The 14992-nt window shown below is 66.7% G+C and overlaps 2 protein-coding genes across 15 annotated transcripts in view; one reads left to right on the top strand and one right to left on the bottom strand.

Moving 5' to 3' along the window:
- The window catches only part of NRXN2 (neurexin 2), a gene marked incomplete at its 5' end in the record, with an annotated part of 95681 nt that extends 92138 nt beyond the window's left edge, over window positions 1-3543 (top strand). For 9 of the 14 annotated variants that reach the window (XM_079789286.1, XM_079789280.1, XM_079789289.1 and 6 more), the window contains one exon: window positions 1964-3543. In XM_079789286.1, coding sequence (XP_079645412.1) covers window positions 1964-2847 — 884 coding nt within the window. In that variant the 3' untranslated portion in view covers window positions 2848-3543. The remainder of the gene's footprint in view (window positions 1-1963) is intronic. The other 5 variants (XM_079789281.1, XM_079789292.1, XM_079789291.1 and 2 more) reach the window with 2 other exon arrangements.
- Window positions 3544-7523: 3980 nt separating this feature from the next.
- On the bottom strand, window positions 7524-13433 carry SLC22A12 (solute carrier family 22 member 12; the record flags this gene model as incomplete). Its single annotated transcript, XM_079787005.1, has 10 exons — window positions 7524-7587; window positions 8078-8281; window positions 8470-8578; window positions 9038-9252; window positions 9863-9978; window positions 10135-10258; window positions 10988-11156; window positions 11224-11378; window positions 12323-12426; window positions 13041-13433. The coding sequence occupies 10 exons, from the start codon at window positions 13431-13433 to the stop codon at window positions 7524-7526; spliced, it is 1653 nt and encodes a 550-aa protein (XP_079643131.1).
- Between the last annotated feature and the right edge of the window lie 1559 nt (window positions 13434-14992).

Below are 14992 nucleotides of genomic sequence, written 5' to 3'. Positions count from 1 at the left end.
AGCTCCACAAAACATCTGTGTGCTTGGCTGCGTTTTTCAGTGTGGGCCAGGCGACCTGGGGCTTCATAATCTGGGGTGCAGGTGAGCCTCTGCTCGGGGGGAGATTGGAGCTTGGTGAGAAAGCCAGCCTGAGATACTCAGCAAGACTTTGAGTTCAACGGCAAGATCTTGGCTGCGGTTGGCTAGTGTGGCCAAGGATGGCTCTGCCAGGTTGCTGGAGCTGGTAGTCTGAAGGATCAGCGGAGGTGTGAGCAGCCGGCCTGGCTGCAGAGCCCTAGGGTGCTTCCTACAGGGGTGGAGGGGTTGTGGTGCCATCTGTGAGGAACACGCCCGGCAGAGACCAGGGAGGAGCACTCAGATGGGGGCAGGGCTTGCGCTGGGCTGCCCGGGAGCTGGAGAGGACACGTCCAGCCCCACCAGCCTCCCTGAACCCGGGCTCCAGCTCCCTTCTACCCAACACTAGCGGATTGCAGTACTTTGGGTTGAGAGGGGGCCCAATGGGCTGATGGGCGTTGTAGTTGTTGACCAGGGGGCCCAATGGGCTGATGGGAGTTGTAGTTGCTGGTGGGAAATGTGGTCCATACCCCTCCAAAAGCTAATGGGAGTTGTAGGTGGGAAATGTGGTCCATACCCCTCCAAAAGCTAATGGGAGTTGTAGTTCTCACCCTTTGGGGCTGATGGGAATTGCAGTTTCTGCTCTGGGGTCCCTCTTCATTAGACCTAACCCCCCAAAAGCCCTCCCCAATAGTTCCCTTGGGCCCTATATTAGCAAACGCTTCCTTCCCAGATGGCTGTGTATGTATTCTTTTTCTTTTTTTGCTTTCTTCTTCTTTCCGTTGTTTTATTATTGTTTTAACAATAATAAGAGGGCCAGCGGCAGTCAAGCTCTGGCCAGGTCCTGGCGGCCCATGGGGGTTTGGGGAGGGGGAGGGGGGAGTCAGTGGGGGTCAGAGGTGGAGGGTGAAGAAAGAGAAAGTTGGGAGTTAGGGAAAGCTCAGGAACCTGGTGTCCCTGCCCCTCCCCATCTCCCTGCCTCGCCGTGGCTTCTCCCCTCCCCTCCCAAAGTCCTACGGAACAAGACCCTCCTTGCCCACTCTCCTCATGGACCTGGCCACCGCCCACCTTCAGTTTCTCTCCCCATGGCCAACCTGCAGTTAGCCGTCCACGCTCCTTCCCGTGAGCATCCCCGCCCATCCTCACACCCTAGAGCAAGCCCTGCACAGCCGCCCTCCTGTGCCTCTTCCCCAACCCTCCTGCCCCCGCCCCCGCCCCGACCCCTGACACCCGTGGGGTAACAGTCCCGCAACATCACACCGCAGAGTCCAGCTTTGCTACTTGAATGCGGGGAGAGGGCACAGTGAGGGAGGAGAGAGAGTATCCGGAGGAGCAAGAGGCCCAGGGAGAGGAGAGCGAGGGAGGGAGTACCGAGCAGGCAGATAGGAAACGTGGTCGGAAAAGTTGTTTTTTCTTATTTTTTTCCGGGAGAACCCGCTTACACAGCTCTGTTTGTAATTTTTTTCTTCATGCTAAAATCACACGGCCTATTTGTTGATGTAAGTTGCCTGAATTCCGTGGTATGCTATCTTCTTTTTTAAAAACAAAAGAAAAAAAAAACAAAAGCAAAAAAAGAAATATCTAGAAAAAAAAGCCCTAAAAGATATTGTTGTTAGGTTTGTTTAAATGCTGCTCTTGTATGTTTTTAAAGTCGTAAGCCAGTAGAGTTTCTTTTTCCGTTTCTTTTCGATTTCCGTTCCTTTCTGTTCCTTTTGGTTCCTTAAGACAATCAAAGCCCAGAGAGCCAGAGCCCTGGGGTGCCGGGCGCCGGCGCTGCCGCTTAGGGGCGCTAGTCTCCGCCAGGCCGGGGGGACGGTGGGGGTGAGGCTGTTGTTTCTCGCTCTGTGGCGCCGCCCGCGCCCCGGCCCCCGCTGACGCCCTCTCCTCTCTCTTCTCTCTCTTGTTCTAGGAGGAGAGTTAATATTGCCCATTATCACGGAGGACTCCTTAGACCCCCCTCCCGTGGCCACCCGGTCCCCCTTCGTGCCCCCACCCCCCACCTTCTACCCCTTCCTCACGGGCGTGGGCGCCACGCAGGACACCCTGCCCCCGCCCGCCGCCCGCCGCCCGCCCGCGGGGGGCCCCTGCCAGGCGGAGCAGGACGACAGCGACTGCGAGGAGCCCATCGAGGCCTCGGGCTTCGCCTCCGGGGAGGTCTTTGACTCCAGCCTCCCCCCCACGGACGACGAGGACTTTTACACCACCTTCCCCCTGGTCACGGACCGCACCACCCTCCTCGCCCCCCGCAAGCCCGCCCCCCGGCCCAACCTCAGGACAGATGGGGCCACGGGCGCCCCCGGGGTGCTGCTCGCCCCCTCCGCCCCGGCCCCCAACCTGCCGGCGGGCAAGATGAACCACCGAGACCCGCTGCAGCCCCTGCAGGAGAACCCGCCCCCGGGGCCGGGGGCCCCCACGTCCTTCGAGCCGCGGAGGCCCCCGCCCCTGCGCCCCGGCGTGACCTCCGCCCCCGGCTTCCCCCATCTGCCCACAGCCAGCCCCACGGGGCCGGGGGAGCGCGGGCCGGGCGCCGTGGAGGTGATCCGGGAGTCCAGCAGCACCACGGGCATGGTGGTGGGCATCGTGGCGGCCGCCGCGCTCTGCATCCTCATCCTGCTCTACGCCATGTACAAGTACCGCAACCGCGACGAGGGCTCCTACCAGGTGGACCAGAGCCGCAACTACATCAGTAACTCGGCGCAGAGCAACGGCGCGGTGGTGAAGGAGAAGGCGCCCGCCGCGCCCAAGGCGCCCGGCAAGGCCAAGAAGAACAAGGACAAGGAGTACTACGTCTGAGCCGGCCGGCGCGCACTGCCAGCGGCCCTCCGGTCCGGTCCGGTCCGGTCCGGTCCGGGTCCGGGGGAGGGGCGGCCGCCCGCCCGGGCTCTGCGACCCACCCCCCGGCTGCCTCAGACTTCTCTCATGAAGAGGAAACGCAAAAAAAAAAAAAAAAGAAAGAAAGAAAAGGAAAACCCCGTGCTCGCCCCTTTCCTCCTGCCGTCCGTCCGTCCGTCCGACCGTCCGTCGGGGCGGCGCCGTCAGTCCGGCCGGCTGTCCCTCAGCGCTGCTCCTGGGCAGGGCGCGTGCTCACAGCCCTGGGTTGATTTATTTTTTTAAGGGGTAGTTTTATTTTGGTGGGGTTGGGCGGGAAGGAAGGCTGGGGGTTTTGTAAAGTGTCCACTCCTTGTCCGGTTAATCCCCCAACTTTTCTTTCTCCCCCTCCGTCCCTCCTGCCTTCCTTCGCTCCCAAGCCCCCCCCCCCCCCCCCCAGGCTTGCAGTGTCTCTCGGCCCCACCCTCCTCCCCATTGTGTGTGTGTGTCTGGTTTCTCCCTTTCCTCCCTTTGGGTTCCCAGAGTCGGTGGGAGAAGGGGGGAGGGTGGGCGAGTGGCCCAGCGAGGGAGTGGGGGGCGGGGTGGGGCAGAGGGTGGCCCCCAGCGCCGGGCTCCGTCCACCTGGGAGAGGTGCCTTCCCGGGCAGCCGGGGAAGGGGCTGGGCCGGGGCCTGGGGAGGCCTGTCCCGTTGTGTGCCGCCGGGCGAGGTGCATTGTGGGGGAAGCTGCTGGAGGAGCAGGGTGGGGGGCGGGGGGAGGGAAGGCAAACGCAGATCTATATTAAAGACAAATATCCAGATGCCCGAGCAGCAGCCTGGGCACCCGCTGGGCGCCGCGGCAGGGAGGAGAGGGGGCGTTGCCCTCCCACTGCTGGGGTCACTTGTCTGCCCACGGGCTCCCTGCTCCCCCAGTTTTTTTCTCTCTTTGTTAACAAACGTGTCTAAGTCTTGGAAAACACCCCAACCCCGGAAATGTGTGGGAAAAGAAAACAAAAACTTTCCAAACCCGAAGGTCCCGTGCCGTTTGTTCGGGGTGGGGCTGCTGGGACCTTGGCCCTGGCTCCGGGCTGGGGGCCCATGAGCCTCGGCCGTGGCTCCCAGACTTTTGGGCTGAGCGTGGCGTTGGGCTCGGGGGGCAATTTGTCTTTGTCTGCGCGGCTGATGGGGCAGTGAGCAGCCCCCCTGGCCTCTGGCCCTGTTGGGTCACCCCTGTAGGACCTTCGCTTCTCCCAATGGGGACAGGGCCCCAGAGGCGGGAGCGTGGAGTTGCCCCGAGTGGTTGCCGCGGCCCCCGAGGCAGCGCTGTTCCCTGGCGGGGAGAGCGTCCCTGGCTGGCCCAGGGTCTCCGGGTGGGGGCGTCAGTAGCCGGGTCCAAAGTTTCCCCCAGTCCCGCCTAACTCCAAGTCTGCTCCTTGCGCAGCCTGAGGGGTTAGGACCCTGTGCCCACCACACCTCCAGGGTCCACTCTGGCTGACGGTGGGAAGTAGACCCAGCACCCCACCCTTAGGGGCTGGCTCCTTCGTGGAGACACTGACGAGGCCCACGGGCCCAGGCGAGCTGAGAGAGGCGCTGGGTTTTTGTTGTTTTAGAAAGAGGAAGGCAGAGGGAGAGAAACATTCATTGGCTGGTCTCGCACGTGCCCGGCCAGGAATAGAGCCGCATCCTTGCACTTGAAGGCGACGCTCTAACCAACTGAGCCGTCCGGCCAGGCTGTCTGCGAAGCCCCTCAGTTGCGAGGTGGGGTGGTAGGTGAGCCGGTCTCAGGCATCCTCAGGAGAGCAGGGTGCAGGTGGGCGGGCACCTGTCTCCCTGGTGGAGGTGGACCGCCACGCCCCTGAACACAGAGGTGGCTCACTCAGTCTCCTCCCCTTCTGCTTGGGGAGCGCGCCCCTCTCCCGGCTCTGGGGCGCCATCACCCTGCCCTGCCTGATCCATCCTGTTCCCACCCACGGCATCTCTGCTCCTGCCCAGCTCGTTCTCATGCGTTTTCCAGCTCACAAGCCTGGTCCATGTTTCAGCTTAGACACCCCCAGGCCCTTGGGCTCCATCCCTGCTGGAGCCCCACCCCGCTTGGCCCAGCTCCCCTCCCTCCCTCCCACCATTCCGGGATGCAGCCTTTGCCTTGGGACCCTCCCCGCACCATGGGGTGTAGCCTCCGAGGCCCCGGAGTCCTCCCCCAGAGTCTGAGAGGCCCCGGAGTCCTCCCCCAGAGTCTGAGAGGCCCCGGAGTCCTCCCCCAGAGTCTGAGAGGCCCCGGAGTCCTCCCCCAGAGTCTGAGAGGCCCCGGAGTCCTCCCCCAGAGTCTGAGAGGCCCCGGAGTCCTCCCCCAGAGTCTGAGAGGCCCCGGAGTCCTCCCCCAGAGTCTGAGAGGCCCCGGAGTCCTCCCCCAGAGTCTGAGAGGCCCCGGAGTCCTCCCCCAGAGTCTGAGAGGCCCCGGAGTCCTCCCCCAGAGTCTGAGAGGCCCCGGAGTCCTCCCCAGAGTCTGGGACTGGGTTTCCGTGGCCTGTCCTCTCCTTGCCCTCCTAACCAGCCCCTCAGGTGGGGGAGGCGCTGGTGCCCCCTTTCCCTCCCTGCTCACAGTCGGAGCCTGAGGTCAAGTCAGCATCCCCAAGGCCAGCTCTCGCCCCGTGTGGACGCTGGCGGAGGCCCTGGCTGGGGGCAGGCTGTCCTACCCCCACCCCCCCCCCCCATCAGGCGCTGGCCTCCCCCTGGCTCTTCCGCTGCTGCTCTGCCCAAGGGACGGACTTACCCCAGGTGCCCCTGCCCCCGCCCCCGCCCCCGCCCCTGCCACCACCGGCCAAAGAGAAATTCACAGGCAGCAGGCGTCCTTTGGTGTCAAGAAGGGAAGGAGCATCCTTCCTTCAGAAATTCTAGAACAGTCCTGACCAGCCTGTCAGGATCCGGGGCCAGAGGGGGCAGTGCGGGAGCTGGGGGGCTGCGGGCCGAGCTGCTCAGGGGGCCCCCGCGGCAGGAAGGCTGGCCTGGGAAAGGGCACCCAGCTGAGGGGTGGGGGGAGGTGGCTCAAAGGCTCGGTACGAGGAGAGGTTCCTGGACCTGCCATTGACTCCGTTTACCCATCGGTAAGAGATGGCCCCGCGGTCTCACCGCCTTTGTCTTGGGCTCCTGGTATTGAACTTAGCCCCTGGGCCTGGGCTGGGCCCTCGGGGTCTGGCTGGCCCGGGGGGGGGGGGGGGGCGGGGCAGAAGCTCCAGGCACGCCCCTCCTGGCAGTTAGTACTGGGGGTGTCAGGAGAGTCCACCTTGGGGGGAACAAGGACAGGGCTGGGGAGGGAGCTAGCAGTGAAGTGTGGCTGAAGCCTTGGACCTGGAAGACCTGCCCTGCAAGCCCCCGGGGAGGGAACACCAGCTCGGCCGTGCTGGGCTCTTCGGGGAGGATGTCCCCCGAGGTGGACGTGGAGCCCGTGGCGCCCCAGGGAAGGCCTGCCATTCGGGGGGCTGCGCCCCGCTGTGATGCAGGGTCTCCCTCCGCAGCGTGCGCACTCTGCCACGTGAGGACACTCCCTAGTGGCCCGGAGGGGCAGGGCCCTGGGTCCCGGAAGACTGTGGCCGCCTGGAAGGACCTGCAGGGACCTCGCTGGTTCCAAGGGGGGGCCCTGCCCTCCCGGAGCATTGCTGGTCGCGGGACCCGAGGCCTGAGCGGGGCCCCACGCCTGCAGCCCAGGGCTGACTCCTGCTGCGGCCCCTCCTGGCTGAGCGTCACGGGCAGCTGCTTCTTGGAGCCGTAGTTTTCCCATCTGTGAACCGGCCAAGTCTACCTCGAAGGCTCCGGGAAAAGATGGAATGAGATGATGCCCTGAGGTGCCAGCCTGGTGCCTGGCCCATAACGGGGGCGGCAAAGGGCAGCTGCTGGGGGGGTGGGGGGGGGCGGCAGGAAGGCTGCCCTGGGAAAAGGCCACCCAGCCGGGAGCCCCACCCGGCAGACCTCGGGCCCATCGCCGAGTCGTGAGGGCCGGTCATTTGTTCCTTTATTCACGCTCTCGTCTCCCTCCGGCCTGTGCCCCTCCGCCCGGCTCTGCGTGGGAGCTGGGGACTCCCCGACCCGCCGGGAACTCTCAGGCTGGGGGGTGGGAGCCAGGGTGTGGCTGGGGCCGTGGGTGCGGGTTCCATTAGATCCCTGGGCTGGGCCTGGGGCCTGGAATGAGGACATGGGCCTGGGCCTGGGAGGCTGTGGGCGTTTGTAGAGACGGGGCAGGGGGAGTTCAGGCAGGAGACGTGGCCGCCAGGCGGGACTGGCTGTGTGGCGGGAGTGTGGAGAGGAGGGGGCCGGGCGAGCTGAGGAGCCCTCCGGCTGGGCGAGAAGCTGGGAGGCTTTGACCACGGGTGACGATCCGCCTCGGAGCCCGCTGAGCCCACCGAGTCCGGGCAGCAAGAGGGCAGCTGGGGTCGACAGGCTGGCCCGTCCGCCGTCCTGGCCTCGCTCCTCCTGCACCCGCGAGTGGAGGTTAAGTGGCCTCCTGCCGGTCACACCATGCGTTGCCCTCTCTGTGGTGAAGGCGGCTCCCCCGTGAGAGGCGGGGCTGGCGGAGGGGCAGCGCCCGGGCCCCTGGAGGTCCAGGCCTTTGTCTCCTGTCGTCAGCAGAGGACAGCAGGCCCCGCGCGGCCCTCGCCGGCGCTCGGGAAGCCTACAGCTGCGTGGACTTCAGGACAGAGGGCCCCCGGGCACCGTGTGCGGCCTTCTTCGCCGACCTGTTTAGGAAAGATGCGGAGGAGCTGTGTCTTGAAGGTGCAGTGACCCTGACCTCTGACCTGTGTCCATCCTGAGGATTCAGCAGGTCCTGCTGCTCTCAGGGCCCCGGACGGAGCTGCCTGAGCACCGTGGAGGGCGATGGGCAGTGGCAGCCTTGGGGCTATCGCGGCGGAGTCTGGGGCCCGTGAAGACCCCAGCAATGGCCATCCTGCCCTCGGCCCCCCTTACATAGGGCTGCACTCCCTCCCCCTGATTCTCTCAAGGTGGAGCCGGGGTAGCTGGGCCATTGGGGCCTCAAATAGCAGAACGAAGAACAGGGTACACAATCCACACTGTCCGTCGGGAGACCCAGCCCTCGGCCTCCATTCGCTCCCAGATGTGCCGCGTGACTCCCGGCCGATCCTATCCCTCTCTGGGCCTCTGCTTCTCCTCTGTCCAGGGATGGGGTGGTGGCCAGGCCCACCTGTCCTGGGTTCTGGGTTTACTCACTGGTTCTGCACATCCTGGATGGTGTCGGGCAGCGGAAGGTTCTGGGTCTCGGGCAGCAGCAGGGCGGTCAGGCCACTCAGCACTGGCACTGCCCCGTACACCAGCAGGGGCAGTGAGGGGTGGTAGACACCCAGGAGCCGGACCAGAGGCCCCAGGATGGCTCCCCCTCGGGCCGACATCTGGCCCAGGCCCACCGCGGTCATCCTGCGGGCACAGTGCCCAGTGAGGGGCCGCTCTGCCCACCCACGGCCTTGACCTCCCACTCCGGCCCAGCCCTGCTCTGCCCAGGGAGGTGCAGTGGATCAGCCGAGACCACATGGGAGAGAGACACAAGGCATGAACCCAGGCCTGGGAAGACCACCCCCTCCTGCCCTCCCAGCCCAGGGCCTCACCTGAGCACGGTGGGGAAGAGCTCCCCAGTGTAGATGGAGACGCAGGTGAAGGCCACCCCTATCCACCCGAGCCCCAGCAGGGCCAGGGCTGAGCGCAGGGGCCTCATCTCTGTGGGCGGAGACAGGGGCCCCAGCATCAGCTGGAGGCTCTCTCCCTGACCTCCCAAATGTCTGTCACCTCCACTGGGGGTCCCCAGGCCCCACACATGCACCATGTCTAAGTGACCTCATAGCCACATCCTCTGATCCCCCCAATCTGTTTCCCACCCAGACACCCAGAGCCAGACCCAGGGGGTCCTCCCTGCCCCCTGCCCCATTTCCCTGCCCCTGATCCCAAAACTCATCACCGAGTCCTTATTTATCTCCACAGTTCGCACAATGTCGCCCACCCCACTCCATCCCTGCTCCACTGCCCAGTCCGGGCCGCCACCATCTCTCCCGACGCCGCCTTCCCAGCTGGGCCCCCGTTCTAGTCCAGCACCCTCAGAGGAGGGGCCAGGGGTCTGTGCTCCTGGCTCAGGCCTCCTCCCCAGGTAGGGTCGACGGGCACCCAGACCTGCCCGCTCACCGCGCGGCACCAGCGCGTTGGCCAGGATGCAGAGCCCGGCCAGCACCAGCGAGGCCGCCTGCGTGGGGCGGCGGCCCAGCCAGCCCAGCAGCAGCAGGGTGCCTAGCTTGGCCGCCATGTCCACGACCCCGATGAGGACCTGCAGCAGGAAGACGTTGCTGTCCAGGGCCTGCAGGTCCAGGGCCAGGCCGAAGAAGGTGAAACCGAAGGCAAACCTGGGGGCGGACGGGGGATCAGGCTGCGGCGTGGGCTGGCCCAGTGCTTAGTTCTCAGACCCATTCCGCCCTCCGTGGCCTCGGGAGGGCAGAGGGTGGTCTCTGAGACTGCCTTTCCCAGGGTCCCTGCCAGTGCTGCGCCTCGTTAGGTTGGGCCAATGGGAGGCACCGGCGAGAGGCTGGAGGCGGGGCCAGGGGAGAAGCAGGGGTTCCTCCCTCCCTTGCCCTGGGTGCCCCGGCTCCCGGGCTCTGAGAATACCCCTCCCTCCTCCTGGCCCCTCCACACTAGGGGGACTGTGCTTTCTGGTGTTGGGTTCTGACTCTCATCCTCCTGGGCTCGGCAGTGCCTTCGTTATGGATCCTCCTATTCCTCTCTTCTCTCCGCACTCAGCGGCCTGAGCACCGGGCCTGGCCATTCCCCTGATGGAGGTGCAGGGCTGTAGGCCCTGTGCCCAAGCACCCCCCACCCTACCCCCCCGCCCGCCCCCCAGACCAGTGGGACCAGCCGGAGAGCCCTCAGAGGCCCTGCGGATGCGGCAGAGCCCTGACTGGGTTCCCGCAGCCTGCAGGCGCGGCGGGGCTGAGCCCAGGGGGGGTGAAGGGCATCTACCAGCACAGCGTGGAGACGCCCGTCCGGAGGCCCAGGCCAGGTGTGCAGAGCAGGCTGCCCAGGCTGGCGGGAGCCCGGCTCGCACTGAGCTCCTCCTGCATGGCAGAGAGCACGACCTGGGGGGGGGGGGGGGGAGGCATTGTCAGCACTGGCAGCTCCAGCAGCCCCCCCCCCCAGACCCTTATCCCAGGGGGCCAGGCCCCCACGAAGGCCCTGTGCAGGGTCAGGGCGAGGTGTGCGGGGCCAGCCCTGGGGAAGGCGCCCTGCCTCACCTCCATGGTCAGCGCGTCCCCCGCTGCCCTCTTGCCGTTGATGGCGGCCACCCGCTGCAGCTCCCGCAGGCCCTGCTCCAGCCTGCCGGTGATGAGCAGCCACCGCGCCGACTCCGCCAGCCACCTGGGGGGTGGGGGTCACTGCCTGTGGGTGCCCAGGGCCTGGCCTACACAAGCCTCACTGCCCCCTCACCCCTCTGCCCAACGGGGTGGCCTCACTGGTGTCCACAGGCCCGAGACTCGGGAGGTGAGGCCGGCGGGCGGGCAGTGACGGGCGCTGACCTGTGGCAGCCGCCCTCCTTCCCAGCAGGCCCTCCTTCCTCCCTCCTCCTCCCTCCTCCCTCTGCTGGTTTGAGGTTGGGGGGCAGGGGCAGGGGGTCCCTGTTCTCCCCTTCCTGCCTCCCTCCCAACCCCATGGCCCTTCCCTTGCCTCACCTGGGAGCCAGGCCTGGGGGGGGCCTGGGTGCAGTAAGGTGCCCCACCCCCCTGCCAGTAGCTACGGGGGCACAGTCCTGCCAGCCGCCACAGGCCCCGAGCCTGCCAGGGTCCCTCCTCTACTGTCTGTCAGAGCCCGGATACCACACCCTCCCCCTTGTCTCCATGGCTGCACCTCCTGCCTGAGCCGACCCCCCTCCCCCCAACACCCCAACCTGCAGACAGCTTCCCACCTGCCCCGGGGTCAGGCCTGGAGAAGGTCTTTGGTCCTACATCCCCCCCGCCCCCCCCCCAGGTAGTCAACCGTTCCCAGCACCTCTAGCGCCCCTTGTACTCGACTGGCCCTGGTGGGGAGGCGTTTCCCATTCCCGGGGTGGAGGGTGGAGGGTGGAGGGTGGGCCGGGGGGGGGGCACCCACCAGGAGTACACGAAGCAGAGGAAGAAGGGGACGGAGACGGCCAGCTGCAGCAGCGCCCAGTCGCGCACGCCGTAGGCCACGGCGGCCATCAGCACCATGCCGAAGCTGTAGCCCAGGGAGTTGAACGTCATGGCCAGGACGCGGGCTCGCGTGGACGTCCACTCCATCACTGCGAGGAGACGCAGGGTCACCCCGGGAGCCTGCGGGGCCTCCCCCGCCCGGGCCAGGGCACCTACGCAGCGTGGCGGTGTTCATCATGACGCCGGCGATGGCCAGGGCCCCCAGGAAGCGGAAGAGGCAGTAGAGGGGGAAGGTGGGAGCGAAGGCGGTCGCTGTGCCCCACACGGCCATCTGCAGGTAGCTCCAGGTCAGCACCAGCCTGCGCCCGAACCTGTCACACCGGGAGGGGGGTCCGCAGCGGGCCACGGATCGGCCACGGAGCTGGACACCAGAGCCCACGCTGTGCTCGCTCGCTGAGCAGAGGGGAAGCTAAAATGACACCTACGGCCCTGGCTGGTGTGGCTCAGTGGATAGAGCACCGGCCTGTGGACTGAAGGGTCCCGGGTTCGATTCCGGTCGGGGGCACATGCCTGGGTTGCAGGCTCTATCCCCATTGGGGAGCGTGGAGGAGGCAGCCGATCAATGATTCTCTCTCATCATTGATGTTTCTCTCTCTCTCTCCCTCTCCCTTCTCTGAAATCAATAAAAATATTTTAAAAAATAAATTAAAATGACACCTAGGGTCAGAGCCACATTCTTTTTTGTTTGTTTGTTTTTGTTAATCCTCACCTGAGACTATTTTTCCATTGATCTTTTAGAGAGAGTGGAAGAGAGCGAGGGAAAGACAGAGAAATGTTGATGTGAGAGAAACACATCAATTGGCTGCCTCCTGCACACGCTCCAACCAGGGCCCAGGCTGGGAGGACCCTGCGACCAAGGTACGTGCCCTTGACCGGAACTGAACCCGGGACCCTTCGGTCTGCAGGCCGACTCTCTAGCCACTGAGCCACACCAGCCGGGGCCAGAGCCACGCTTTTTGTCCGTGGAGGCTCCTGAGCACCGGTGGGCATGATGGTGCTCTCGGGGGAATGAGGTCCTGCCAGCCGGGCAGCCAGGCAGCCGAAGGCGGGCGGCGGCCGAGCAGGTGTCAGCGTGAGTGTCTGATGAGAGCATAACCCTCCGCAGCCCCCAGGAGCCTCGGGGAAACCAAGGCCCAGAGGGTGCGAGCCCCGCGCACAGCACAGCTGGGGGTGCGGGAGGGAGACCCACACGCAGGCATCTCGGACGAGGGGGCGGCGAGGGCGCGGCCTGCCCGGAGGGGAGGGGGGTCCGCACCTGTCGGAGGCTTGGCCGGTCACTGCGGCTCCCACCAGGACCCCGGCCAGGAAGATGGACTGGGCCATGGGCTTCAGGGCCTGAGAGTCACACACCAGGTCCCACTGGGGGGAGGAGGGGAGCTGAGCTCAGGAGGTGGGGGAGCCCTGGGCGGGGGGGGGGGGGGGGCTTAGGGGAAGGCCCAGGGAGGGGTGTGGGCAGCCTGATGCCCCCGAGGGCTGTGGGCAGGGCCCCGGGGGACAGCAATGTTGCCACTCCTCGCCTCCGCCCCTCCCTGGCCCCTACTGCCCCAGGCAAGGGCCCAGCCCTCTCTGGCCTCCTCTGCCCTCCCTCCCGCTTCCCTCTGGTTCTTTACGGAGAGGCTCCTTCCCCCGGCCGCGGTGCCACCCTCCCACGCCCAGGTTTGCCCAGGCCCCTGGCGGGTCACCCTGGGAGTCTCATGACTCGTCCCTGAGCCCGCTGGCGGGCGGAGCAGCTGGGCTGGCATGTCAGGGAGCCGCCTGCGTCACCGCTGAGGAGAGGGTGCCATCCGTGTCACCTGCCGCCCCACCGCCAGGGCCTGGCAGGCGGTCTCCTGGCCCCGGCCCCCTGCAGGGGGATGTGCCAGGCAGGCTGGCTGGCGAGAGGAGCCCCGGGACCGGCCGGTCCGCAGCCTGCCGACGGCAAGCAGTGCCTCTGGCCACCAAGGTGCCAGGCCTGGGGGAGGGAGGGGGCTCACCTGGGCCACGATGGTGGAGGTGAAGGTGCTGCGGTCGTAGACCCAGCCGTCCACGCACGGCTCCGTGGCGGCCTCGCTCCCGTTGGCGGCCGTGGCGTTGGGCGCCAGGAGCTGCCACTGTGGGTGGCGGAAGCGGCGACACGGGTGGGGCCCGTGGCGGGGGCCCGGCGGGATGGACACGGCCAGGAGGGCGTCGGGGCCGGGGGCGCCGGCCGGGGCGGTGCCGTTGTCCAGCAGGGGCACCCAGCAGCGGTGCGCGGGCACGGCCGCCGAGAAGTTCTCCAGCACGTTCTGCGTGGTGAGCCACATGAGCGGCACGGCCAGGGCCACGGCCTGCAGCACCTGCCCGCGGCCCAGGCTGCCCACCCGCTCCAGGAGCTCAGAGAAGGCCATGGCGCTCCCCCGGGCGCCCGGGGCGGCGCCCGCGCCACAGCGACCGGCTCAGGGCCCAGGGGCGGCCGCCAGCGGGCAGCGAGGGCGTCTCCCCGGCAGCCCAGAGCATGGCAGCGGCCCCTCCGCCGCGCGGACCGGGCCGGGCTCGCAGCTGTCGCTCCGGGAGGCTCCGGCCGGCACCGAGGCTGCGCGGCGCGGCACGGACGCCGCTGGCACCTCCTCAGCCATGAACTTGAGACGGCGGTCACCCGGCTGGAACTAAACGGGCAGGTGGCACTTGGGGAAGCGGGTTAGCAATCATTTCCAAGGTCAAAGTTTAACCCGGCGTGAGGGAGCCCCGGCGGCCGGTCCCTGGCGGGTGTGGGCTGGGCTCTGCCCCGGGACCGCAGCCGCCCCCTCGCACCCGGGTCTGCCTCGCTGGGATCCTCGTGTGTGTGTGTGTGTGTGTGTGTGTGTGTGTGTGTGTGTGTGTCCCGAGTCCCGGCCTCATGAACATCTCACGCCTACTCCCGCCAAAGCTGAGCCCCTCTCCCCGGGCTGCTCCCCGGCCTCCCCATTGCAGCGCCCACGCCTCCTCCCGTGCAGGGGCCGCCCCTGCCCCCTCGTCCTTCCACGCCCCACACGCCCTTGGCCACGCAGTCCTGGAGCCCTGCCACAGGGCACACGGGACGTGCCACCTCTCTCCTCTGCCCGGCGGCCCTCGCCCGGCATCACTGCAGCGGCCTCCTCGTTGGCCTCCCTGCCTCCACCCTTGAGCCCGCGCAGCTGATTCTCACACACGGATCGATGGGTGCTGTTCACATCCACGCGCCGTGTCCCTGCGGTGCTCGGAACCTGGCGGTGTGGCCTCGCCGCGGCGGAAAGCCACGTCGGGCAACGCGAGGCCTCGCTCCCTCCGTGGCAGCCCGCCGCCGCCTCGCCGTCGCTGGAACGGCAGGCACGGCTCTGCCTCCGGGCCCTCCCTGCGCTTTCTGGTCGGAACTTCGCTTCCCTCCAGTCTGTCAGCGGAGCAGCGCCTGGCACACAGTAGGGACTGGGGAGTACGGAGTGAATGGATGGAGGCGCAGATACCTCCTTTACATCTTACACACACGCCCAGGACTCAGCAGAGCCGGCCTCTTCCTGGGGGGGGGGAGGGGGGGGAAGGGGCCGGCCCCGGCGGCTCCGGTGCAGCTCAGGGACCTGCTCGCTGGCTGAGTTCAGGCTGCTCCTCGGCCCTTCGGTTGAGACTCTGATTTCCCCGGCGATGGGCCTGGTAATCCCAGAATTTATGCTTTTCGCTTAGAAATGACTGTGGTTCTTCCTGAACTGCCGGTGCGTGCCTCTAACTCCACTCCTGTTGCGTGGCTGGGATCGCTCCCGTCGCCTCCTGGAGGACCTGAGCGCTTTCCCGCATTACTACGGGACGCGTTCGTTCACTGAGAAACGTCGCTGAGTGCTCAGGGCCGGCCCTGCTCCTGGCCCCGGGGGAGCAGCCGTGGGGTCTGAGTGCCTGCCTGGGGCTCTGTGGAAGGACATGCCAGTGCGGGAGGGGAAACAAACCAAGAAGTCCATGAACA

Source organism: Cnephaeus nilssonii (genome assembly GCF_951640355.1).
Source record: "Cnephaeus nilssonii genome assembly, chromosome: 13".
NCBI classification, from domain to species: Eukaryota; Metazoa; Chordata; class Mammalia; order Chiroptera; family Vespertilionidae; genus Cnephaeus; species Cnephaeus nilssonii.
The sequence above is the reverse complement of the archived record's forward strand: the minus strand, read 5'-3'. Positions and strand labels throughout refer to the sequence as shown.